At 47.8% G+C, this 25,435-nt stretch overlaps 5 protein-coding genes across 7 annotated transcripts; 3 read left to right on the top strand and 2 right to left on the bottom strand.

Moving 5' to 3' along the window:
- The first annotated feature begins 499 nt into the window (after positions 1-499).
- On the top strand, positions 500-1,873 carry LOC101067487 (leucine-rich alpha-2-glycoprotein-like). Its single transcript, XM_003971863.3, has 2 exons — positions 500-655; positions 766-1,873. The coding sequence occupies exon 2, from the start codon at positions 768-770 to the stop codon at positions 1,761-1,763; it is 996 nt and encodes a 331-aa protein (XP_003971912.2). The 5' UTR covers positions 500-655; positions 766-767; the 3' UTR covers positions 1,764-1,873.
- A 305-nt stretch (positions 1,874-2,178) lies between these two features.
- Positions 2,179-3,888, top strand: LOC101067269 (leucine-rich alpha-2-glycoprotein-like). The gene is made up of 2 exons (XM_003971862.3): positions 2,179-2,332; positions 2,394-3,888. Exons 1-2 carry the CDS (start codon positions 2,214-2,216, stop codon positions 3,397-3,399), a joined length of 1,125 nt encoding a protein of 374 aa, XP_003971911.3. The 5' UTR covers positions 2,179-2,213; the 3' UTR covers positions 3,400-3,888.
- A 7,239-nt stretch (positions 3,889-11,127) lies between these two features.
- LOC101067045 (potassium voltage-gated channel subfamily F member 1-like) lies at positions 11,128-13,227 on the bottom strand. The gene has a single exon (XM_003971861.2). It carries the CDS (start codon positions 12,794-12,796, stop codon positions 11,324-11,326), a length of 1,473 nt encoding a protein of 490 aa, XP_003971910.1. The 5' UTR covers positions 12,797-13,227; the 3' UTR covers positions 11,128-11,323.
- A 1,347-nt stretch (positions 13,228-14,574) lies between these two features.
- pdia6 (protein disulfide isomerase family A, member 6) lies at positions 14,575-18,118 on the top strand. Of its 2 annotated transcripts, none has more exons than XM_011612241.2 (13): positions 14,575-14,729; positions 15,009-15,150; positions 15,384-15,441; positions 15,631-15,757; positions 15,834-15,940; positions 16,018-16,148; positions 16,260-16,374; positions 16,519-16,659; positions 16,728-16,812; positions 16,893-16,965; positions 17,045-17,203; positions 17,281-17,377; positions 17,481-18,118. In XM_011612241.2, the coding sequence occupies exons 1-13, from the start codon at positions 14,711-14,713 to the stop codon at positions 17,550-17,552; spliced, it is 1,326 nt and encodes a 441-aa protein (XP_011610543.2). In that variant the 5' UTR covers positions 14,575-14,710; the 3' UTR covers positions 17,553-18,118. The 2 variants fall into 2 exon arrangements, with proteins under 2 accessions (XP_011610543.2, XP_003971872.2); XM_003971823.3 differs by having other exon boundaries at positions 16,015-16,148.
- On the bottom strand, positions 18,045-24,154 carry hpcal1 (hippocalcin-like 1). 2 transcript variants are annotated; one of them, XM_029849116.1, is made up of 4 exons: positions 23,842-24,154; positions 19,978-20,436; positions 19,410-19,515; positions 18,045-18,604 (listed from the first exon to the last, which is right to left on the bottom strand). In XM_029849116.1, exons 2-4 carry the CDS (start codon positions 20,353-20,355, stop codon positions 18,456-18,458), a joined length of 633 nt encoding a protein of 210 aa, XP_029704976.1. In that variant the 5' UTR covers positions 20,356-20,436; positions 23,842-24,154; the 3' UTR covers positions 18,045-18,455. The 2 variants fall into 2 exon arrangements, with proteins under 2 accessions (XP_029704976.1, XP_003971873.1); XM_003971824.3 differs by having other exon boundaries at positions 18,045-18,608; positions 23,842-24,151.
- Positions 24,155-25,435: the final 1,281 nt, after the last annotated feature.

Below are 25,435 nucleotides of genomic sequence, written 5' to 3'. Positions count from 1 at the left end.
TTCCTGTGTATTACTTAATATTACCAATATTAAGTCATGTAAGGCTACCATGCTATTAAGGTGAACTGCTTTGCTGAACCCCTACAGTAGTTAAAAAGTGGCAAGCTTTCTTTTTGCTTTCTTTTTTACAGGAACCTGTAAACAAGAATTTAATTTCAGCCTCAACTGCTCATATAAATGAGTCCTCGATACCCGTGCCCATGTGCTCATCACTTCTCTATCATTCCTCCAGAGTGTGAACGCTGAGGGAAAACTGGGACAGGACATTTGGAGGCAATTGTAGAAACTCAACAATAAACGGCCGTGTCGTCAGCGTACAAGCGCTTTCGCAGGTCATTTATATAAATTATGAATACTGTATGTAGTGTAACTACTGTCCATGTTTACCTTGTTGGGATGCTCACATGCTCACACTATTTATTACAACCACGCGATCATTTTTACCGGAACTTGTTCAATAAGTGAGATAAAACTTGCAGGTCTTGTACTTTCCATGCAGGCTAAAGTACATTGCGTGCGGCTCTGCCTGACGAATGACTGCGACGGTCCTTGTTTACCCACTGAGTATTGATTAGCGGAGGGGACATCCATCTCCCCTCAAATGAGCTGGAAAATTTGTGCCGGAGTGGTCTGACGACACTGAAAAAATAACACAGTAAGTTGTATTACTGGAATCCAGATCAGGCGGGAACTGGAAATGACAAGGGTCAGAGATATTTAAGCTTCTGCTGTTTCTTTAATCTGTACTCTCCTCTTGTGCCGTAGCGATGAAGTCCTGGTACACGCTGGCTTTCCTCTGCTTCACATGCGTCTGCCGAGGCTCTCCGTCCTGTCCGCCGCTGTGCAAATGCTACTCGAGAAGAGCTGAAGTCGTCTGTAATGAGGTCGCCCTGACGGAGTACCCCTCTGGCAGTCTCCAGAAAAACACCACGATGGTGACCATCCAGTACACAAACATCAGCTCCATCACCGAGGATGATCTGAGTGCCACACCCCAGCTGCGTGAGCTCCACCTGTACAACAATCACCTGAGGAGGCTTTCCTCGCACCTCCTCAGAGGCGTTCCTCAACTCCACACTTTGGACTTCACGGAAAACAAACTGTCTGAGCTGCCCGAGGATGTCTTCAGCCACGCGCCTCTCTCCAGTTTGGTGCTGAAGGCTAACCGGCTTGAAAAAGTAGATGCCAAGTGGTTTCCTAACAATAGCAACCTCACGTGGCTGGATTTGTCTGGGAACCTCTTGACCAGGATCCCGGCCTCGCTTCTTCAGAAGCTGTCCCACCTGGAAAACCTGGACATTTCCGACAATCGGGTGGACAGGATCCCATCAAATGTGTTCAGCCCGCTCTCCAAACTCGAGAGGCTAAACCTGCAAGATAACAAACTGGCCAGTCTGGATGCCGCAACATTCCAAAGCACATCTAAAGTCCTCTATCTCTTCCTGTCACGAAACAAGCTCAGCAAACTGCCCCAAAACCTTTTCCAGGGCCTCACTCAGGTTAGAGTCCTGAGTCTAGATGACAACCACCTGAGACACATCCCTACTGGACTGTTGGACCCTTTAACCTCTCTGGACGACGAAGGGCTGGACCTGACTGGCAATCCCTGGTTGTGTGATGGCCAGATGAAATACCTTTGGAGGTGGATTCAGAAGAACAAGAACAAGCTCTTCCTGCCAGGCACCATCACCTGTGCCAGGCCACCGTCTCTGGCTGGCCGCTCAATCGTGTCCCTGGCAGAGAGCGAACTAGACCAGTCTTAAATTGTTCATCCATGTACTGGTCGGTGTCTGATTCAGTGATATCCCCAAGAAATGTTGTGTTTCTGTGTGTAAGCGAGCTCGGCTTCAAATAAAGCTGTCAGAAAAATCAACAATCTTGTGGTTTTTACATTGGATGTAGCAAGAAAATACATGCAAGAGTCCTTTGGGTTATTGTAGCACTTTAAAGACCCTTTCACACAACCCATGATCACTGATTAGTCTATCTTCAGACACACTTAATGTGTTAATTCCCTAGATTTGAAGTTTTGCTAATCAGATTCAGGAAGAACATTCTTATTAGACTCTCACTTCTCCAAAACTTGTTAAAACCTTGTAAAATTCATATGTGTAGAGTTTCCACGTGAATAGACAGAGAAAGAAGGGACAATTGATCTGCGCTGACGTCTGTTGCTTTAGACCCAAAGTCCAGAACACGTAAGCGCTCGGCAGATGATCCGCCGATTTGTTTGTTTTGTTGCAACATGTCGTGCTGACTCATTTCTGGGAACAAATATGCTCAAATTTATATTTAACCAAGTCCATAATCCCACAGATGGTCCTTCTCACAGGTAGGAGTGGTGATATGCTTTATATTTTACATCCTATGGTACATTTTTCGTATCTGTGCAGCGTCCTGAAGATGAACTTCTGGCTCGTCCTGATTTTTGGCGTGCTGGCTAAATGCCGCTGTCAGGAAAGCGGCGCCTGCCCCTGTCCGGATCTGTGCACCTGTTCTTCGAGTGCAGAGGTGGAGTGCAGCGGGAGCTCCCTCACACGTTTCCCTCCCTGCGGTTTCCCCTCCAACACCACTCGGCTCGCTATCCGATCCACCAACATCAGCAGCGTCACAGCCAGCCACCTGAACGCCACGCCACGTCTGCGCAGCCTGCAGCTGTATCACAACAAGCTGGCACAAGTCCCTCCAGATCTGATGAAAGGTGTCCCTGGCTTGAATGGATTGGATCTGACAGGGAACCAGCTGGTTCTCCTCCCTGCGGATGTCTTCAAGCACGCCTCACTGCACAATCTGGTCCTGAAGAACAATCAGATCGTAGAAGTGGACCCCGACTGGTTCGCTGACAACAGCAGCCTGACCTGGCTGGATTTGTCTGGGAACCGTTTGACAGATTTACCCGCTGCTCTCTGTCACAAGCTTCCCCTCCTGGAGAATTTAGACTTGAGCGACAACCGTTTGCAAGAACTCCATCGTGACGCCTTTCGGAGCCTTCGCCACCTGAAGATTCTGAATCTGGGCGGAAACAGACTGCGTTTCCTGGAATCTTCCATCTTCACCAGCAACCTGAATTTATCGCGGCTCTTTTTACAGGAGAATCGGTTGCAGGAGCTGCCGGCAGACCTCCTCGGGGGTCTCCTGCGTCTGGATCTTCTGCTGCTCAATCAGAACAGGCTGCAGCATTTGCCTCCGGGGTTCCTGGACATAAATGCCTCTTTTAGGGTGATCCTGTCGGGAAACCCTTGGATTTGTGATGAGAAGATGGAGTATTTGTGGCGATGGCTCACTGTCCATCCACAAAATGTTTTTTTCAGAGAGGAGGTGATGTGTGCAGGCCCAGAAGCTCTCAGACATCGACAAGTGGTTTTGTTAACCCGCAGTGAGCTGGGACTTCAGCCCTGATGGGCAGCTGCTGAGCTTTTAAAAAATAAAAAAAAACACAAATGAACTGCAAACATTTAACTGTATTAAAGGGCACAAATAATAACAATCCCTAAAGGTTTCCTCTTTCTGTTTCTCATCTCTCTGTTTTTGGATATTCTCCAGCCCTCTGGGGGGCGCTAGATGCTAAAGTGAATGTAAAAGAAAAGCTCATTCGGAGCTGCATTCCCACATTCTGCCTCCTGTCTCCTCATTCTTGCAGCCAGTCCTTCATCGCTCGTTTGCTCCCCCAGATTGCAGCATTGTTCCGGCAGCATCTTTATTGTTTTAATGGTGTCGAGCACGTGGGAGTGTGTGTGTGGGCAGCGAAACAGCTGAGAAGTGAGAAATGACCTCGTCTCTTTCCCCCTTCCTCTCAGCTCTCTCTCATTCTGTTCCACAGTAAAAACAACGCAAACACACAAGCCCTGATTATGCTGAGTGCTCTTCAAATCTAAGTTATTGCTCTAATAAAATATAAAACATGGCCTCCTCTCCAGGTTGTTACTTATGGAAATGAAACCTTGGTCGCAAATGTTCCCAAGATGAGACGGAGAACTTCTGTGGTTTGGGCTCCTGTTTAGCTTCTACCTGAGGCGTCCGTGTGATGTTCAAGGTCGGTGGGGTCGTTCTCCCTCCTCGACCCACGCCTGTTTAAAGGCGCCCCCGTCTTCACCCATCTTCACTTGACATTTACCTGCTCTTTCTAAATCCTGCCGACAGTCTGACGTTTCTCAGCTATAACAGTGACGTTGATGAATGAGGATGAGGCTACTCGGTCTCCGATGGGCTCGGAGGAAGGGCGGCGGGCTTCCGGCTCGCTGCGGCATTAATGAAACCAGATTCACACAGAAGGAAGCTGTGGCTGCTGTAGCTGATGAGCATTGTTCTAGATTCTGAGGATTCTGATTGTCATAATGGTATCTTGCCTAATTTGAGCGCTAATGGTGAGGATTGCTTTCTTGAGGATTACTTTTACAAAAATTCCTGTAATTGCTGGTGGAAAAGGGGCCATTAATCTCTTCCTGTAGCCAGTGAATCGCGTTGGTGCAGTTAAACCTGGTGCACAGTTCAGAAATTTCCCGTTGAACGAGATGTGCTCTCATTACGGCCTGACCTACAGCGGCGGCTCACCTTTGCTCTTGAACCGCGGCGTCTCTCTGGTCGCTATCCTTCTGTCGTGTGTTTGAGCCTCAGCTTGGCGCAGGAATCTGCTTGTTATCGGCTCATTACAGGTTCCCCCCGAGGTGGGTGAGAGGAACCGCACTGTGACTGTCTGAATTACCATGCTAGCACGTTGCACCAGTTTGATGCTCCTCCCTGAACCCTTTATCAAACCCCTCCATGCTGTGTATACGGACTGACAGTGTGCTGTGTACGCCTCCAATATAGACCAGCATGCGATGCTCCTCATGCAATGTGTAGTTTAATTCATTTCACTTTTATTTGCTCAAAGCGGCGCAGTCTCACACATGAACATTAGCATTATCTGTCATCATCGCGTTTGTTTTATCAGCCCAACTGGTGCAAAGGCCCCTCTCATGAATCATCCGTAAATCTGAATAAGGACTGAACTCCCCTTTCTGGGTTTTCCCCCACGGGGCTCTGTGTTTAGCGTCTTGCTACAAATCAAAGCCGTTTAAGTGCGGGAGCGGAGGTGTTAATGGAGGAGCCACCAGCAGCAGGTACAGTATGTCACGTCCACCCGAGCCTCAGCAGAGCAAATGAAAAATGTATCAGCGGTAAACATCGACCACCTGAATATATTAATAATGAAACCTGAATATGTTAATAGTTAGCCTGTCCAACCATTCAGATGTTTAATCAGGGCTCTCATGGGAGTCATATTAAGCACAATAATACCCATTATAACTGTGTGAAACGGTGTTTAAATGAGGATCTGCAGGGTGTGTAAAACAGGGAATGAATCCTGCACCAGAGATGAAATATTTTATGCCATTTGATTAATTTTGGGAGAAGATGTCAGCTTTGACAGCCCCAGTAATGGGAATACATCCCAAAACTACGACTGGATTTGCTGTACAGACGCTGACAGGAGAGGAGGACAAGATCTTTCTACTTGTGACCTGAGCTTGAGTCGATGTGTCCGCATATCAGGATGATTAAAAAAGCAAAACCTCTTCACACACAAGCACATCAGCGACTTTAAACCAGGAACAAACTGGGATGACACGTGTTCGTAGCGTCAGATGAGGAAACGATCCCCGTGTCAATGGAGGAGACGACCCTCTTTTCATCTGCCCACCCCCGCTCTAATCCTGACATCACTCTGACCGCAGAGTTTTGCACTCCTCATTCTCCGACTCACATCTGACATCCTCACATCCACTCTCTTTAATTACTATGTAAATATTCCACTGCAGCAGTGCAGCGGGTGCCGCGGCGGCGAGCAGAAACATCCTTCTCTCGCATCCATCGCCACCGTTTCCTGCGACCCGCCATCCCTCCATACTCACCCACAGAGATCCACGCCGGGACCCAAAGGGCTGAGGGTGTGTAGCCACCTGAGAAGGATTAGACAAGGACACAGTTTGATGTGACACATTTGTTCTGTGTTCATCTTTTCACACTGAGGGGATGTGGGTTATATTCTGGCCGGGCAGCGCTCACCTGTTGCTGTGGGGGGGGGGGCGGGGGGGTATGCAGTATGCAGCAGCGTGTTTATAGTTACCCCTCAAGGTCAAGGTCAGTGGCGAGCAAGCGGGGTCCAGCCAACTGTTTGTGATTTCTGCTAATGTGCCGAGTCAATGGTTTGACGAGCTCCAGCAAAGATCCCTGTTTCCATAATCAATTATTCAGTAATCCCCCTGCATTAATTATGGAGATGTGCCAGCGGCTAATTAGCCCAACTTAAACACAAGTGAGGGAGAAATGGCTAGCCTGGCTATTTCTGACGTTCAAACATATGCTCGCCAACACCCTCAGAGAACTCGAACAGAAGCTCAGAAGCATATTTTTTAATTTTTTTTAACGGCTAAGTTTACTAAATTTGACCTATTTAAGCACATTATTCAGTATTTCCTTTAAAGGAGTAGTTCTTCTACAGCTTCTAAAGGCTAGCGATGTCTTAGAGTAGCTTATCATTTTTCAGAAACGTCCATTCTTACGTAAACGTCCACAGCCGTTCCATTCCTTCTGCCGTGCGCTTGACCTAAAAGTGAGGTTAAAGAAACAAATCTTTTGGCCGGAGATGTTCCATTTATCATGCGTCTGAATGAAACCTCACTTCAGCCGAAGGCAGAAGAGCCATGAGAATAATGCCCAGCTGTCACCAGTCGACACCAGTCGATGATGCGCGCTTGATTAGATCTGCCTCAGACACTGTAAATGTCAAGCGTGGCTGCTTGTATCCTCACTAAATAATGACTTTATGATCTGCAGTCCTGCACTGTAATCAAAGAAGTGGTCCACAATGAGATCCACTTCATGGAAGAAGACGAAGAAGAAAGGTCCGATCTATCATTGGGGTCAGGGCCTCTCAAGGGCAATTTCTTTAATTAGATGTCCACACATTTATCAGAGGTAGTGACACGGGGCCACAAGAAAATGGCTCATCCGGTGGAACGTGTCCTTTTTGAGATATTTTTAAAATAGAGACCAAAAAGGAACAGAGCGTCTTGAGAGGAGAATATTAAACAGACACGGTGGTGTAGCTCTTTATTATGTGCGCAGCGGTACGCAGGAGATCCAGTTTTTGCCCTTTTATGTGTTGCTGTTTATAACTTTCGAAGTAAATTCATTTGCAGAGGGACGGATGGATTCATGTCGGGGAGAAAACTGCTTCAGAAAAGCTTTGAGTCTGAACCGTGAGGCTGTCAGTGGGCACCGTGGTGCAGCTCAAACAAAGCAACACATTAGCGAGCAGCAACACGAAGAAATCCACCAGGACGCCGGCTTGTGATTTACATATTCATATCTGCTGAGCGAGTCGTGTGTGGGGCGCTCCCTCACTGACAAATGTTTGAATTTAAAGAACCGATTCGGGTTTATATTCTGGTGAGTAAACATGTGGAGGCAAACGCACATTGCCTTGGATTCATATTATTCACACTCATATTTCCAATCTGGCTCGAACCGTCGTGGGGATTTTTCCGAAGATTGGAGGGTGAAATAAAAGGTCCGGTCGGTCCTGTGGGAACAGTCAGCAAGGCTGTGGGCAGCCAAGAAGCTGCGACCGCTCTAATCATCATCGCTGTCATGCTGAAGCATCCACAATAAACACACTCAGAGTTTTGATTATTCCACTATAGAGGAGACGCTTTGGGTTAGGCTGTATATCAGAATAGACTAATCCCTCACTGCTTGAATTCCTGACAGAAGACAGAATAAATAAGTTATATATGTTATGTGAGCTTAACACATTTGTTTTGGGAGTTTTTATCATTTCGGTTGTTCAGACAGTGTTAAAATAACTTAGCATTCAATAAATGCACAAGCTAATCTAAGCAACTCTTCTGAAACAGCGACTGACTGAAGCAATAATGAAATAAAGGACATTGGATCTGCTCAGGAACAGATTCTCTGTATCAGATTCATTAAATCTGACAGCTAGGAGAAGGCCACAGTCAGAGCAGCAGATACCAGCCGGCGCAGAGACTCACTGGGCTTTATTTGTATCTGTCGTCGCCATGAAAGGCGCCGTAAAACACTCCTCCGATAAAAACCGAGGCTGCGACTGGGAGATCCAGATCTCAGAGTCTCCAGTTCCCTCAGATGGAGACTGTTTCTGGGAACAGAATCAATTGCAGCTTTGCTTTGCACAAAGTCTTTCCAGCATCAGTCTTCATGATCAGGAGCAGGTGAAAGGTAATAAACCACTGATAATCCACCTACTCACCCTGAAGGAATCGCACCGAGCCGGAACCATTACTCAGTTCTCCGCCGCGGCCAAGCGCTGATGTTCCCTCTGATGACTCAAGGAAGCGGCTCAGTGGCGTCAATGTTTTCGTTCAGGCTGCCACCTTTAACACCTCGGTTCCACGTGGGGAGTTGCGGTGCGGCTCAGGAACGGCACACCTGTGTATAATGAAGTGTGCTGTCGTCCATGTTCCCAGAAGCCTGCAGGAAACGATTATTTTCAGGACGTTGCGCGAGACAAAGGAAGTGGGAGACGTAATGGGCTCGAGGGGCAAAAGATATGAGCGCAGTTTGGGAGATTGGTTGCCTGCGTCATCCTCTGCTATTTTGCAGAAGGTCATACAGTATTTAATGTGTGTAATTATTAGTGTGCAGCCGTGCGGGGGTCTCTGCTTCAGGATGCCGTGTCCCCGCCGCTCCCTAGGGAATAAAAGACATAATCAGCGCAGTAAAGTTTGCTCCTCGCCTTCCAGATGTGACATTTCTGAGATTACCCCCCTCCGGTAGTGAGACATAACACCATGCCCGGACATTCTTATTCAAATGATCACACCGGACCATCTGCAGACTATAAATCTATTAAAGGTCCCGTTAGAGGCTGAGCTTCTCCCGCTTTTGTCGTGGAATTCCAAGTGGTTTCGTCCCTGATGTGTTTCAGCGTCACCCTGCCTACAGAATCACCGCCACCACGTCCCGGTGAGCGTCCAACGACCGCTCCCGGGTTCATTGGTGCACAGGCGATCTCCAGGGTTTGGTCTGAAACTGAGGAGGTCCAGGCTGTAAAGGTCAGGGGTGGGGAGCTGCCTTGATGATGGCTGATGCCTGTTTCGATGAAGCGACCGTGAACCCAGCGGGGCGCGGCCTGCTCCCCCGTTCCCCCGCGTTTGCCTGACTTCCCCGCGTGCACGCGCGGTGTTTTTCCGCAGCGTCTGAAGATGCAACAATGGACTCCAGCTTAAAATGCCCCCCCGGCAGCGGTGAAGGGATAATGAGTGTAATCGTGAGGAAAGGGTGAGGAAAGCCTCCCATCTCACTCCCACGCTGCTGCTGGTGACCTGCGTGTAGGTGTAAACCATCCAGCAGAGGGGAAGACACGTGCACGGCCGAAGGAGCGCCTGTTTGTGGTGCAATTATTTCTGTGCACTTGATGGTGGGTGGCGGAGCGGAAGGGAGGTGCTCCTGCACATGGCAGGGTTTCTAAATCTGCATGCACGTGTGTTCGCGGGGTCATTGTGTCTCCACACAATGCACGCTTGTTAGCGTGCACACAGGCCATGTGCCCATCTACCGCTGGCCTGCAGAGACAGGCGAGGCGTGTGGGCGGAGGGCGCACAGAGTCCTGCCGGAGCTCCTTCGTTGCCTTTTGGCTCTGGGCCGCATAACTTCTGGAGCTGAGGTGAAAAACCAGTGAGCTGAGCTGGATCCGTGCTCGGATCAAACGGGCTCGCGCCTGCTCTCCGCCGATTAATGCAAACGCTCAGAAAAGAAAATAGAGAGGGAAACAAGTCAAATAAACCAGCTGTTCCTTGCTCCAACAGGTCCTCTGTGCTTTGAATCAAACATTCACATCTTTTTCATTATTATTTCATGCTTGTAGCCTCTTTTGAGAGCCTTAAAGTAGCTGCTAATGATGCAGCTAAACCAGTTCAACCATAACTAACGTGCTGAGATGTCGATAAAGCCGTCGAGAAAACAGTGAAATAACTCCAAGATACAATTGCCCAAATGATCAAGCTGAGGGGTCGTTTGAATAATAAGGTGAGCCGTAATGATAAATCAGTTATAGGGGATTTCTTTCAAAAATGGATGAATGTGCGACTTTTGGGAGCTGGGATTCACTTGTTATTATGCAGCTTCGTCAACGAGAGGAAAGAGATTCATTTTTATTCAGCTGTTGAGCCCCCAGGGCCAACGCAGCACTTCCATCTTCCCAACGCTGCGCCATTTTCACCACCGCCGGCGTTCTTTATGTACATATTTTGTGGACTCGTCTTTGTGTGCGCAACATTCTGGGCTTTTTGTGGGCTCGGGAAAGGAAGGGGGGGGGGGGGGGGGGGGGCGGGTTGAGTGCTCAAGCTCTGGGTTACAGAAAACTTCAGAAGAGAAGAACACATTCATGATCAGTATGTGACAGGTTCAGCCGACACATCCACGCACAGCTTGGGTTTTTTTTTTTAGATTTTAATGATCTCTCCTGCTGTGCAAAGACCTGTTGAGGTTCATGTCAATCACACTTGCATTTATATTCATACCCACAAGCCTCAAAAGCACTTAATCATACATAAACCTGCTGTTTTATGGCCATTTTTATTCGTATTTTCTTGACATTCTACTCATTTGTTTTACACATGAACTAACCTTTATCTGAAAACACACTGAAAATGGGAGTTGAAGCGGCTCAAGTCCTGGTTCTGCTGCCTCTGTTGCTCCTTCCTGTGAGCGCGGTGCTGAAGTTTCAGGGTGGAGATCTGAGGGGTGACGGCTGCTGCAGAATTTAAACAGGAACATGTCCTGCAGCCAACTGAGCCTTTGGAGTTCTGGTGTCTGTTACAGATCTGATCCCAGTCCGTCCTTTGAACTGGCGCCTGGGGATTTTCTATCTTATGCATTAACACAGATACAGTATGTCACCACAGCAAAAACATTGCCATCATCTTTCCTCAGTCTGGGATCTAAGGTACAGGTTTTACTCATATTTGTTAATAACAAACTACTAAAGAAAGCCCCTCGGTGAGTAGAGGGATGAGCTCCAGTGAGCAGGAGTGTGCTGACTGGGGATGGTGTTATATAAGGAGACTAAATGGGGAAGGTAGGGGGGGGGGGGGGGGGGGGGGGGGGTCCTGCTGAACCCCTCGGTCCGCAGGGAGTTACTGCGCAAAGGAACCGCTCGTGAGTCAATAGTTCTGGCATACGTCCCATTTGTAGGATCTCCTGGTGCCTCGATCTGTGATGTCCTGCTATGCTCTTATTTACAAACGCGTCCGAGTCGCTGAATCGATGGGCTTGAGTTTCATTCGGTGTTCAGTGTTCATGAGATGAAATATTCGGTGGCCTCCACTGTGCTCTCAAAGCTTGCGTCCGTGCTGGGGGTCTGGATGCCTGCCCCTCCCCTGGGGGCTTTCAGTAAGGGGATATATGTGTCGCTGTCCCAGACCCCCGCGCCACAGACGTGTTTATGGGCGCCGGGCGATGCCTCCCGGCCGCTATCTTCGGAGCGCAGAGCCATCAGCTCAATCTCATGCCTCGCCGCGGTCTCCAGCACCTGTTGCTTGTTGTAGAAAAGGACAAAATTGTTGATGATGGGGTGTATGGGCAGCGCTATGGCGATCACCCCGCACAGAAAGCTGATAGCGGCGTTACATCGACCTAAAGTGGTCTTCGGGTAGACGTCTCCATATCCCACCGTGGTCATGGTTATCACGGCCCACCAAAACGACTGCGGGATGCTCGTGAACAGAGTGTCCGGATGGTTTTGTTCCATGGTGTAGCCCAGTGCGGAGAAGAGGAAGACCCCCACGCCCATGTACATGAGGAGCAGCCCGAGCTCCTTGAAGCTGCTCTTCAGGGCAGAAGTCAGAGTCTGGAGTCCAGAGGAATGTCGCGCCAGCTTGAAAATGCGCGCAATGCGCATTATACGTAACGCCTGCACCGCTTGTTGCACGTTGGCCAGCTCCATCACCCCTGCGCCAAAGGAGGTCAAGATCAGAACCACGTAGAATGGCATGATGGCCATAAAATCGACGATGTTCATGAAAGCCAGGACGAATTTAACTTTATTTGGACAAGAGATGAGCCGCAGGATGTATTCGATAGTGAACCAGCCGATGCACACTGTCTCTATCACCTCCAGAGTCGGGTGCTCCGATAGGTTACCCTCTGAGTCCTCCACCTGCAGGTCGGGGATGGTTCCGACGCACATCACCACAGAGGAGACGAGGATAAAGATGAAGGAAACTATAGCGATTACGTGCGCGGGGAGAGAGGACTCCGGTTTTTCCATCAGCCTCCAGACGCACATCTGAAAGCGCTGCCAGCCTCCCGCGGACGGATCCCCCTCTCGGTCCACCAAGATAGTCCTCACTTTCTCCGCGATCTCCGCAAGTTCATCCTGCACCTCCTGCAAGTGGCCTTTACAGCATTCGTCGAGGAAGTCGGGCCCGATTTTCCAGAAGTCCATCTCCTTCATGAAACAAATGGGGCAGATGCCTCTTTTCATGTGGACTTCTCCGTAATAATACAGCTCCATTATGCATTTGAACGCATCGGGGTCTCTGTCAAAATAAAACTCCCCGGTTTCGGGGTCGTAGTCATCACACAAAGCGTAGATGTCCTCGGAAGTCTTGAGTGAACAGTCCACCAGTTCTGCCAGTCGGGTGTCCGGGTAGCGAGTCAACACGTCCCCATATAACACCTGTTTCACCCCGCCGATGTTGACAGTTATCTCTGCCTCTTCGCTGGCTTCCGAGCCGTTGCAGTACCGTGTCCTCTGGACCCCCCACATTATGGTGAAGACAATTTAGTGACAGTCCAACTGATCGGGATTTTCCGCACAAGTGGTGATTTATAATAGTAATAAGAATAAAACTCGAAAGTCTCGGCGCTGTGCGTAAAACCGCTCCAGATTCCTAATCCTGTGTTTGTATGGCTCTACAACAGAAGATCACTTGAGTAGAGGCGAGTCTTCTCCGTTTAAACCCACCGTGTTTGGCGATGAACACCCGTGCGCCTGTGCGTTCTGAGAAACTTGGCATTGGAGTGCGCGTAATGTCAAGCCATCCATAACCACATGGGGGAATTTCCGGTGAACGCATTCCGAGAGCCTGTGCGCGCTCACCATGGTGGATGAAAAGCAATAGAGATTAATGTGGGCATCCACTGAGCCACCTTCGTCCTTCCATCTAAAACTATGATTTTGGCGACCCTCTTCTCATCACTGGTGCCCAATACATACATTATAAATGGATAAAACGGTCTGTGAGTTTAGACATTATGCTACAGAACATGACCATCCATAGCAAAGTATGGGAAAGACTCGTTGAAAATAAAGTTAAAGTATATTGGAGAGTTCAATATGCTTTTATTTTGGCTGGAAAAACCGTTTTTCCGCCCGTGCCACAGCTGTGTGCGGCAGTTTGACGCAGCGCAGTGCAGCCAGGCGCAGCAGCTCGTATGTCTCAGCGGCGTGCGATGAATTCAGAGGCAGGAATCCACTCCACTGGCTCTAGCGGCGTCTTTATCAGCGGCGTTTACTTACATGTCACTAATTCTTATTGTTGGATTTCTAGAAAATAAACTCTTTCAAATGGACTCAGCATCCATTTTTTTCGATTACCGCCAATTAAGCCAAACTCGATTGGAAGAGTTATGAATAAAATAGAAACGTCAAGCTGTGAATCCGGACGTGTTCTCGGTGTCTCTTAGCTAAGTGCGTGGGGGATATTTATTAATTTATTCATTTATCTACTCTATTTGCTAGTTCTTTATATTTATTTGTATCATTGCCGCTATACAGTTGTGCAGAAGCTCTCTGACCAAACGCATTCGATCAAACTCTAAACAGCGCTTTTCTCGGTGTTTGTCTCCCTCTACTGGCAATAGGTTAGAATGCACGCGATCCCACTGAGATCCTAAAATTTGCATTTTCTTTCTGGCATTTTTTTCCCCTGCAGTGTCGCGGATTAATTATTGAATCGGGACTGCTGCAAAAGCAACAGGAGTCAGACTCAGTACAAAATTTAGTTCACGTGATTTTTTTTATTTCACATTTTTAAGGAGGTTTGAGTGAAAATACATGACATTAAATGACGGCACATACATCGTTTACTTCACAGCTGCATCGTACAGTAAATAAATCATTTTGACTGGACTGTAACCGTCCTATTTGCTGATATGAGACGCACAGTTTATTTGCAGTTTGACCACTCAAATCTTCCTATTTATGAAATTATTCCTGCTACTGATAATCTCCGATCTACCTCATTCTTTGGGGTGTCTACTTTTAACATTATTGCGTGTATTTATACACTAGTCAATTTCTGAACTATTTGACGATGTCTTTGCTTTTACAATAAAAACACCACAGTAATTGCCAAAGGGTTTAGAAATCACGTGCGTGAGTCGGTTTAAGCACTTTATCGCCATTATAAGACGTGTTTTAGACTTACTGGAGCGGGTCAGACTTTAAAGTTTATTTTGCTGCCCCTCCGCTCCCCGGAACTCCCGCCCTCCCCCCAATTCACGCGCCGCTCCTGGGCGCTACACGGCGCACGCTGATTGGCCGAGACGCCGCTCGGCCAGCAGCCGACCAATCAGCGCGGGCCACGGTGAGACTTCTCCATCTACTTTTGTGGGTGACGCAGCGGCGGCCGAGCTTGTGTGTCGCTAACAGGGAGACGAGCGGAGAGCAGCTGCAACCATGAGACCGCTTCTACTCGGTGAGTGACTCCCGGGAACACCTCCCACCGCGCCGCCAAAGTCTGTTTGTCGTTGCGGTGCGTGTCTGGGCGCCCCTTTGCTTCCGCGGTTAGCCTATGCAGCTAAGTTAGGGTGCGCATAGCAGCGCCCGGCCTGCGCTATCGTCAGTGAAAGTCAATGAATTAAACTCTAGTTTCACTTGTTACTTGCACACAAACCGCATCGTTGCCGTTTCTTTGCTTGTGTCGTCCTCCTCCATTCGTAGTCGGTGTTTTGAACGAGTCTTTTGTTTCCTGCAGGAGTGTTGGGATGCTCCTTGCTCCTGTCTGTCCGGGCTTTTTACTCACCCGACGACGATGTCGTCGAGCTGACCCCCTCCAACTTCAACAAGGAGGTGATCCAGAGTGACGCTCTGTGGCTGGTGGAGTTTTACGCGCCCTGGTAAGTCTCTCCTTTACATTACAGCCATCGGCTCGGTGATGGAGAACTTGTTACTTGACACTCTGACTGTGAAGTCTGTGCATAAATGTGTGAAAGCTTTCCGAGGGTAACAGTGCCGAGTGGATACCGGAAGTTGTGCACCTTCGATGTTCCATAAAACTGAATTCATCCTGGCTGTAGCTGCTGGTTGGAGTCAGATGTTCTGATGTGTCCTCTATGGTTTATTGGTACAGGTGTGGCCACTGTCGGAACCTGGTTCCAGACTGGAAGAAGGCAGCAGCAGCCCTCAAGGTAAACATGATGCCTCCACCGCTTCTAGAACTTTGACACGTGATGTTTCAACAGTATTTCCAATCTCTTGTTTGCATAATGGAAAAACTGTAAATAAAACAGGGGGAGGTTGTCTATATTTGTTGGGTGATTATTTCAGTTATATTAATTTCAAGATTGCACCTTCATCTGGTCTCTTAACACCTTCAGGGAATCGTCAAGGTCGGTGCTGTGGATGCAGACCAGCACAAGTCACTGGGTGGTCAGTATGGCGTCAGAGGATTCCCCACCATTAAGATCTTTGGAGCCAATAAGAACAAGCCAGAGGAATACCAAGGTACGGCTAAAAACCAGACAAAAGGCACCTGTTCACCTCATTATTGGCACAATTAATAATAATAATAATGCTACAGGTGGGCGCAGCAGCCAGGCCATCGTGGACGGAGCTCTGAGTGCTCTGCGTAGTCTGGTGAAGGAGAGGCTGAGTGGAGGCTCCAGCGGCTCAGGCTACAACAAACAAGTGCGCCTTTGTTTTAAATGATATCTGAGGTTAAACAAATGAAAGTGTTGGAGTAACGTTCGCTCTCCCCGCAGCAGCAGAGCGGCAGTGGCGGCAGCAAGAAGGATGTGGTTGAACTGACCGACGACAACTTCGACCAGATGGTGCTGGAGAGTGGCGAGGTGTGGATGGTGGAGTTCTTCGCCCCCTGGTGTGGACACTGCAAAAAGTCAGTGGCGTCCTTGAGAGAATGGATCCAAATTGGCTTCTCACATTATGTAGCCACATCTTGAACTCGCGTTCTGAGACATTTCCAGCAAACTTTGCCATCTGTCAACAGCCTGGAACCTGAGTGGACAGCTGCTGCCACAGCTGTCAAGGAGCAGACCAAGGGCAAAGTTCGCCTCGGAGCTGTGGATGCTACCGTTCATCAGGTTGTGTCCAGCCGCTACGGGGTGAGTAAAATAAGAAGCTGATTAAACACCATTTCAGTTAGATTAGATTAGAAGTTAGATTAGGCCATTAGTTTTATGGAAATGGGAATATTTGACTTGATAGCTTAGATAATCCAAATTTGCTTTTGTGTGTTCTGCGCGTAGATCCGAGGGTTCCCCACCATCAAGATCTTCCGTAAAGGGGAGGAGCCTGAAGACTACCAAGGAGGCCGCACCCGCGCTGACATCATCGAGCGGGCTCTGGATCTGTTCTCTGACAACGCCCCTGCCCCTGAGCTGCTGGAGGTCAGTGTGCTTCTCTGCTCCCGTGCACGGCCGACGGGGTGTCATTTACACCTAAATGTTTGTGTCAGATCCTGAATGAAGAGGTGGTGAAGAAGACCTGTGAGGACAGTCAGCTCTGTGTCATCGCTGTCCTGCCACACATCCTGGACACAGGTGAGACCTGCAAGGCCCCCACCCCAGCTACACCTTTGTAAATTAGCCGACAAGCTGCTGAAATAGCTTTCCTCTTACAGGTGCCACGGGTCGAAACGGATACCTGGAAGTGATGATGAAGATGGCTGACAAGTACAAGAAGAAGATGTGGGGGTGAGGATGAGTGGCCAGGGTTTAGTCTTCAGATGCTTTTTATAGACGGCAGCTGTAACGTCTCCGTTCCCTCCGTCAGCTGGCTGTGGGCAGAAGCCGGTGCTCAGCTGGAGCTGGAGGCCTCTTTGGGCATCGGTGGGTTCGGCTACCCCGCCATGGCAGCCATCAACACCCGCAAGATGAAGTACGCTTTACTCAAAGGCTCCTTCAGCGAGACGGGCATTCACGACTTCCTCAGGTAAAACGCGCTTCGACTATCTCACAATATCGGAATGTAAAGTAAGAACGATAAAGCTCCGTAATGTTTTTCTCTAGGGAGCTTTCAGTGGGCAGAGGCTCCACTGCTACCTTTGGAGGGGGGGCCATGCCCAATATTCAGAGCGTTGACGCCTGGGACGGCAAAGACGGACAGGTGAGTCGAGAGCTTTACCTTCAGGGATGGGCAGACACCTGTTCAAATATTCACATTAAATATGCTGTGTATGATATCTGCTAACGCTAATCTCCATCCGCAGCTCCCCGAGGAGGAGGAGTACGACCTCAGCGACGTGGACATGGACGAAGACTTTGACAAAGATGAGTTGTGAGCCCGGCCTGGGAAAGATCTTTTCCAGACAGTCCTGTTTGGATCTGGTCTGAGTCGGACCCGCTTCCCCTCTCCTGTGGACGAATGGGAGGCCAGGCTGAAATACTCCAGAAAAGACACAGGTGGGACAGCTGCTGGTGCCTGTCCCATCATCTTTTTCAGTCACCTGGGGACATTTAGGCTGTTTGTGCGTCATGTCCCCGGAGTTAAACACACCTGCTGAATATTCCAAGTTGCATATTTATATGGCCTCTGCCAGCTGTGAGGAGGAGCAAGGATCTTCAGAATGTCTTTTTTTCTTCTTCTGACGTCCTTCTCCCTCCTCTGCTGCCACCTCCAAGCACCTATTTCTGAGACGTGGACTTGTCAAAACAGCGCTTCAGTGTCTGAGCCTCATTTTCCCTCCTTTTCAAATGTGGACGTGTGAAATTTGGTGGGTTTGCGTCCCAGATCAAGGGGATACTGTCGGACGGATTATGTGGATTTTAAAAAATTTTCTTACACGACTTTATTTCAGTTCTGTGAAAACAAAGTACATTTTTTCGTTACAAAAATAAAAAATAAACACAACCACAGTCTCCATTTTGCATGAAATAGTCACAATATCTGAAAAGATGTCATGCAATACCGCGGGTGAGTACAACTATCCTGAAACGCAAACGTGATCTGAAGTGTTGTAACGTGGGAGTCAAGATCCAGTAATTGTTGATATGATATGGCACTGGGCAGGCAAAGAACGAGGTTAACAGTGCAGGGAAACATGGATGCAGGATACTGCAGCTAAGCACGTCTGAGTCCACAGAGGCGGAGCCACTCCCATAAAAGAAATATCCATTCATGTAAACACTTAGACACCGAGTGTTGAATTAAACGACTGTCTGCTGGAGGCGAGGTGCTGATCAGCTCAACAGTGTAAGCCTGGAACGATGATGTGTCTGAGATGGCGCGTGTCCCCGTCCTCACAGCTGCCGAGAGCCCCCCTGATCCGACTGCAGCAGCCTGACAATGGAGGGGTCGCTCTTGGCACCTTTAATGAACTCCTCCAAAGACAACCTACCTGTGAAGAAGAGGCCAAAAAAAGAATGGGCAGCTGTCGCTCAACTCAGGTGAGGGTGGCTCAACCACCCACCTACATGTACACAAAAGCTCCAGCTGGTCCTCGACCCTTCAAAAATAAAAGGCTTTTATTAACCCCCCCCCCCCCCCCCCCCCCCCACCCACACCCACACACGCACCATCTTTAAAGGCTTTATTAGATCAGAAATAAGCTACGCATACTTTCACCAATAGGGGGTGCTGGCGCGCTACTTATGAATTCTATTGGAATTAATTTCACAGATGGGGAATAATAAAAAAGCAAATGTAAAGTCTCCCTTTTAAAATAGCAGGAATGTTCCGCAGTGCGTTCGAAAGGGGAGTTAACTGACTTGTCTTGGATTTACAAGTGCAGCTGGAGCTGAAGATCAGCGGACCCCACTGTTCAATCTGGCTTTAACATGAATGGCTCTAAATGTCTCATGGAGATGTGACAAAGGGTCGAGGAGCGACTAGTGCATGTTGAAGTGCATATGACATGGATGCAACATCCCCTATTCATGCTAAATGTCAATCTTCTTGTGCTGAGGTTGCTCAGCGGGTTGTTAACGATGCCGTGACTCATGGTTCTGCTATTCCACATCATTTATTTTTTAATTTACAGCTTCCCTCCCCCCCAAGACCCCGAAAGGAATAAAGCAACAAAGAAGATGAGATGGGCTTCTGCTCACAATTAAACTGCACAAATGATTGTATTTGTAAAATGTACCTCATCAGCTTCTGTAAATCCACAGTCTTTGTTTTATGTAAAGCAGAGTCTTACCATCATTGTCGGTGTCCATCTGTCTAAAGATCTTGTCTGTCCGTTTCTCTGGGGTCGATTCATCCTCAGGCATCTTCATCACTGATGACACCATCTTGTAAATTGCCTAGAAAATGCAGCAAAAACCAATATTTTCTTTACACAATATTTTCTTTCTTTGTGTTTGTGAGGCTCAGTGTTCTCTTATTTGTATCTCCCATAAATGGACAATAATTTTGCCTTTTTTTTAGTTTTCTGCAGTAACAAATGCAACCAAAATCTCTTTTTTTTTGCATTCATTCGTGCCCACAGCCACCACAGGCCGAACTAATATTGATATATCCCAGCAGGCGGCTCAGAGCTACAGTGGAAGAGTCAATAAAGCCACAGTGATAAGAAAACAAGGAAAGGTCATCCTGTCTCCATGATGTGAGCAGAAAATGTCCAAATTCCAGCCTAAATCCACGTTTCTCATTTCTCCTTTGATTTTCTCAAAATTAATTTTGCAGGGACAGTTTTATCAAATTCTGTAAAACGAGAAACACCTCCCTTTTTCTTGGTTTTAGCTTGATCCAGCAGGTGTCCTCACCTGAACGATCTCCAGCATCTCTGCCCGGCTGATGTAGCCGTTTCCGTCCAGGTCGTACATGCTGAACGCCCAGCGCAGCTTCTGCTCCAGGCCGCCTCGGGACGTCACGCTCAGGGCGATGATGAACTCCCTGAAGTCGATGGTGGCGTCCCCGTTGGTGTCAAACGTGCGGAAGACGTGCTCGGCGAACTTAGAGGCGTCTCCGTAAGGGAAGAAGTTGGCGTAGATCTTCTTGAACTCGTCCACGGTCAGGTGGCCGGTGGGACAGTCCTTGAGGAAGCCGCGGTACCATTCCTGCAGCTCGTGGTCGGTGAACTCGGTGTTCTCCCTCAGGTCGTTCAGGACCTCGGGCCGCAGCTTGCTGTTCTGTTTCCCCATGGCACTGGGAGGGCTCAGTTTCTCCTGCGCTCCTTCCTTCTCCTTCAGCTTTTATTTTCCTTGGCAAATCTCCCTCTGATCCTGCAGGAAATCCACAACCCTCATTAATAACCTCATCTCATTCATTATTTACGTAAGACATGTCGGAAATCCTCCCCGTGGCCACAAGGATAAGGACCTTACACACACACACACACAAACACATGGGACACACACAAACTCAGGAGTTTTGAAGACAGAATTGTTGGTGTGTTTGTTTCTGTAACGGGGGTGTCTTGGTAATAAAGTAAGCAGGGTTCTTGGTTAGGGTTAGGGCACTGTGCGCACACACAATAAAAGCACAGGGACATAAATAGTCTTTCTCCCCTCTCATAAAGCAGTGACCACCACGGGTGTGGAAGTGAACAAAAATAATACGGCCCTCATAACAAGAACTCAAAAAGGACTCTTTTATAACATATGTGTGCGTGCATGTGTAGGAGGGGGGCTGAGACAGGCAAACCTGCGGGGGAAGGAAGAGAGAAAGAAGGGAAATTGTACGCCGGAGTCAGAAAAATAGATAATTTAAACCTCTCTGCTAATACCTGCGATTGAATAACATAATGGGCCCGGTGAATAACACCCCCGCTCCAGCAAATCACCTCTTTAATGAATATCTGAGGCAGGCGTGTATTATTCCAGCGATCCCTGTAAGAAAAATGAGAGCTGGTGGTTTCTCATTGCTCTTCTGGCCACATGGCTGCAATGCCTGTAAGGATTCCACTCATGGAAAATCTGTCAGGGACGCCAGTAACACCATCACAGCGCCACAGTTTTGCTGTTTATGCACACGGCGAAATCGGCTGTTCGGCCACGACGACATTGTTCAACAGCCAGAGTGGGGGAGCTTCTCATCACTCGCGTCAGACATCAGCAAAGGAAAAAGGTGACATTTCAGAGTCACAAATGACTTTCACATTTACGAGAAAGTATTCTGGCATTTTCAAAACTGCACGTCTGAAGAAGAAAGAGCTACTCAAACGCTCCGATATTCCACGACAACAGGATTTTCTTTACTTATGGGGGTTCTTGTCTCCGAGAGCTCTACAGCAGCTCCATGCTGTCACATCCCAGAGACGATCGGGAGCTTTGAGGAAAGTGGGACGTTTGGCTGGGAAGGTTCCAAACCTTCAGGTTCTTTATGAATCTTTCCACATGCAGCATGTGCGAATGGAGATGTAGCGCAACGGACGGCGGCCCAAAGGCCATACCTTCCGCTCTCACGTTGAACAGAATGAGGAAGTGACAGCACCTCCTGAGCTGAGGGTCACATGAACTTTTCCAGGAGGGCCGGCCGAGCTGGCGCAGACGTATGGGCGTGTTTATTTCCTCACACGCTCGGAGCAGCAGGACACCCAGAGGATTCCAGGCCGGACAAGGCCGAGGTTAAATTAAATGGCATACAGGTGATCAGCAGGGAAAAAACAGTGTTTTCTTCCCTTGGACTAGACAGCAACAGCATGGCTTCTTGTCCCCATCCCCCCTCCAACCACACGGTTCTATACACTCCACTTTTCTTAATGAGACTGCTTCACACAGGCTCTGTTACGACCCCTGACACACCACACACACCACACACACACATCCAGACTCACAGGGGAACCTGTAAACCTCTGACCAGGCCGGCTTCACCGCTGTGTGTCTAGGTCCACCTCATTTCCTGGGTAATAGTTTATCACAAGAAAGAAAGCCTTTGTTCACTTCCCCAGATGCTCATTACTGCTTGGGGACCAAATGAGATGCTCAGAGATGGAGGGATGAAGGCCGTGCTTATAAAATAACGCATCCACGAAGCCTCACACAGCTGATGGGGCTTATTAGGCCCCTGACAGAGTTGGACCACAGATAATGAGATAACTTCTTGTACTTTTATGAGAGAAAAATGGGGTGTGAAAAATGTTTGTGAAATAGAGCCATTTTTTTAAAATAGCATATTGTTGCATTGAACAACGCCTGAAGAAAAACATGAGAAAACTCATTTCTGCTCCCACTCTTGAGGAAATCCTGTTTGAACCTGGACAACATGACAGTACGAGGTTTTCTGTGTTTTAAATCCCACTAAATACAGTCTACAGATGAACCTCTCAGAAAGGCAAGCGGGCACAGCCAGATTCGCCATATGGCAATAAAAAATGCCCGAAAGTGAAAGCGAAATTTCTCATTTGGCTGCATCAAACTGTACAGTAAGACCTTCCTCTTGTCGTTAACCCTGTAGGTCACGATGGAAATGTTCACTTTTCCTCTCATGAGGTCGGGGAGACGGCTGCTGACGGTAGCAGGAGGGAGGGAAGGCTGATGCTAAGAATAGATCATCATATCATAAATGAGGCAAAGGTGCTGGATAGCATCCAAGCCATTTTTATCTCCCATATGAATAGAATAGTGGACATTTAATCCCCAACTAGAGGAAAATATCATTACTGTGGTTGAATCACATATTTTCTATCAACAATGCGCAGTTATAAACACTGTTACGCAATACCACACGACTGGTGAAACACCGGTGACGTGGGCTGGTTCAGGTGGGATGGAGGAAGAGAGACGATAAATGAGAACTCCAGTTGTTCCTCAACATAGCTTTTTTTCGGAACTAGTGTCAGAAAATATCGCAGGGTGGTTCAGACTGAAGTCCCATGACACACCAGTAGTCAAGGCAACAGGGTGTTGGTGCTGAAGTTTATGGGAGCGAGGCAGCGTAACTATCAAGCTGGGCAGAGCAGGAGATATCAAGACCTACAGGAGATTTATTGAATTATTCTTTGACATAATTGATAAAGGAATTGGTCATTTTTGTTGTGACATCCGTCTCTAAAGCACATTTAGACTCCAGCCTCATCTGTTTTGATGGCAAAAGGTCACAAAGGCGGGATAATGACATTGACAGTTTGGTTGCAAACACAAAATATTCAGACAAAAAAATGCTTTCAAATGGAGGAACAGCTCAGCACATTATTTGAATTAGTCGATGTGTTTCTGGGGGGTTATAAAAGAAAAGAAACCTAAGACCATGCTGGAGTTGGATCTGGGTTCAAATCTGGACCAGAATCAGATGATCAGCACCAAGAACGAGCCAATGAAGCACCTAATCACTATTTGGTTTACACAATCACCTCAGGTGGAAGTGAAGAAATCCTCAATTTTAACTTTGGGGGAATTCACTTTATGGGATCCACTTATTGCTAGCTTCCCTTGGTGCTGACTTCCTCCCTTGGGTTCATAATCAGTCATCAAAAGCGACTAAAATCCCCCAAAATGGGAACATTTGGAGACGCAGATCATCAGGGGCGTGTGAGGCGTTCAATGCCAGTCTGGGTGTAGTCCCCCTGGTACAGGAACAGGCAGCTCAGCCTCTGGAAAACTGACACAGCAGCCCGCAACAGGCGGCACAAATACAGCTGCTCAGACCATACGTGTAACATTTTAATGCGTAATGCTGAAAAATCGTACCTTTTCTTTTCTTTCGCTGGAAGCCGGGGTCTTCCGGTTTAAAAGTCTTCTGTTACTTTTTCGTTACGAACGAAAGCCAAAAACCCCACTTCCCCCAACCTAACACATTTAATGTTAGATGAAAACGAGAGAATGTTTAATGGGCATTAATGAGCGCTGGCTCCTGGTCGGAGACTTTGGAAAAGGGTAAAGAAGTTGTGTTAAATGGCTGAAAGGTCGTTAGTTTAAGCTACTGGTGTCATTTATGCGCGGCTACCTTCTGGTCCAGCGGCTTTATCATAGTGGAAGATGTGGCACAGAGCTCGGTTTTCAATCGACCGGTCCAAGTTAGAAACGAGGGGTGAATTATTTTTAAAGAAGGATTGCACACACTTCGGAGAAAAGCGCATATGTTTTATGAGCTTGTAAACTACCAGAGACGTGTTTATCTGCGAAAATCGGGCTTTTGGTAAACATAGCAGTTCTTTGCATTTAGTTGTTGTCTAGGTTTAAACACCCCCGTACTGGGGATGGGTTCGTCCACATTCAGCGCGACCAGCGCAGAAACTGTTCTAATGTCCCGTGGAAAATTGTCTCTGGACGCTATAAATAGCACCGTATCTAAAATAAACGGTTAATATTAAAAGAAACTCCCAGTTTATTTCAAAATGAGTCTCTGTTTTGTTCTTAGCATCACTGCCACTGTTGTATCCTTCTAAGCGGTCCCTGACAAAGGTGGTCTGTGTCTGTTATACAGATGCATTATTTCCCCTATTTTTATTATCTCCTGCCCTGTCAGTAAAACCATATTTATAACAAAAACAAACAAACAAAAAAAAGAATGGTTCCCAGCCGTGGCTCAGATGTCGTTGGTATGCTTGAGAAGAACTTCATTGTCACCATCATCCCTCTGCAGGTCGTCCGCGCACATCCATCAGCGCCAATGACGAGAAATTCTCCTCTTCAACGGTGTCCATGTCAGCGTTTCAGTCAGTGGATGAATTATTAACTCTGTGTGTGTGTGTGTGTGTGTGTGTGTGTGTGTGTGTGTGTGTGTGTGTGTGTGTGTGTGTGTGTGGGTGTGTGTGTGCGTGTGTGTGTGCTGAAGCCTGACACCTGTTTCTAAGCACACAGAGTGTTTATTACTACATAAGAGTGTGGAGAGCAGACAGGAGGCACGGTTATAATGCAGTATAACGTTACTAATGTGTTGCTGCAAAAAACACTGCTCAGTCGTTTAAATCAAATTAAATGTATCAACCTTTATTGGGCGTTTTTGTTGTTTTTACAGTAAAGTGAGCTACTATTGCCTTCATTCTTCCGCTTTAGTTAGTTTATTATAGTTTTGTATTATTATTATAGGGAGGTTTAACCTGCAGAGACATCCGAAGCCACTAGGGGGTGCGCCGCTCTTTCACGAGTCAGTTTGCTGGTTCTTTCGTGGGTCTGGTTGGTTCCGCAGTAATTGTGCAACATTGACATATGGCTGCCTCTATTAGAGAACAGGGGGCGTTGCCCCACTCTATAGATTTCGATCGATAGTTACTGAACAGATGGGCCAAAAAGAAAAGCCCTAACTGAACAGAATTTACACTTTGAATCGTCAGGAAACGGA

This window comes from Takifugu rubripes, chromosome 16, assembly GCF_901000725.2.
Source record: "Takifugu rubripes chromosome 16, fTakRub1.2, whole genome shotgun sequence".
Classification (NCBI taxonomy): domain Eukaryota; kingdom Metazoa; phylum Chordata; class Actinopteri; order Tetraodontiformes; family Tetraodontidae; genus Takifugu; species Takifugu rubripes.
Note: the sequence above shows the minus strand (reverse complement) of the source record. Positions and strands in the feature narration are given on the sequence as shown.

What these genes read in the sequence shown, in the direction of transcription:
- LOC101067487 (XM_003971863.3), top strand. Translation starts at nt 768, where the DNA reads ATGAAGTCCTGGTACACGCTGGCTTTCCTCTGCTTCACATGCGTCTGC.
- LOC101067269 (XM_003971862.3), top strand. Translation starts at nt 2,214, where the DNA reads ATGATCCGCCGATTTGTTTGTTTTGTTGCAACATGTCGTGCTGACTCA. An exon ending in ACAGATGGTCCTTCTCACAG is followed by an intron (nt 2,333 to 2,393) that starts GTAGGAGTGGTG and finishes GTATCTGTGCAG; the next exon opens with CGTCCTGAAGATGAACTTCT.
- LOC101067045 (XM_003971861.2), bottom strand. Translation starts at nt 12,796, where the DNA reads ATGTGGGGGGTCCAGAGGACACGGTACTGCAACGGCTCGGAAGCCAGC.
- pdia6 (XM_003971823.3), top strand. An exon ending in AGGCAGCAGCAGCCCTCAAG is followed by an intron (nt 15,442 to 15,630) that starts GTAAACATGATG and finishes TAACACCTTCAG; the next exon opens with GGAATCGTCAAGGTCGGTGC. An exon ending in GCCACACATCCTGGACACAG is followed by an intron (nt 16,813 to 16,892) that starts GTGAGACCTGCA and finishes TTCCTCTTACAG; the next exon opens with GTGCCACGGGTCGAAACGGA.
- hpcal1 (XM_029849116.1), bottom strand. Translation starts at nt 20,355, where the DNA reads ATGGGGAAACAGAACAGCAAGCTGCGGCCCGAGGTCCTGAACGACCTG. An exon ending in AGATGCTGGAGATCGTTCAG is followed by an intron (nt 19,516 to 19,977) that starts GTGAGGACACCT and finishes TGCATTTTCTAG; the next exon opens with GCAATTTACAAGATGGTGTC. An exon ending in GATGGACACCGACAATGATG is followed by an intron (nt 18,605 to 19,409) that starts GTAAGACTCTGC and finishes CTTCACAGGTAG; the next exon opens with GTTGTCTTTGGAGGAGTTCA.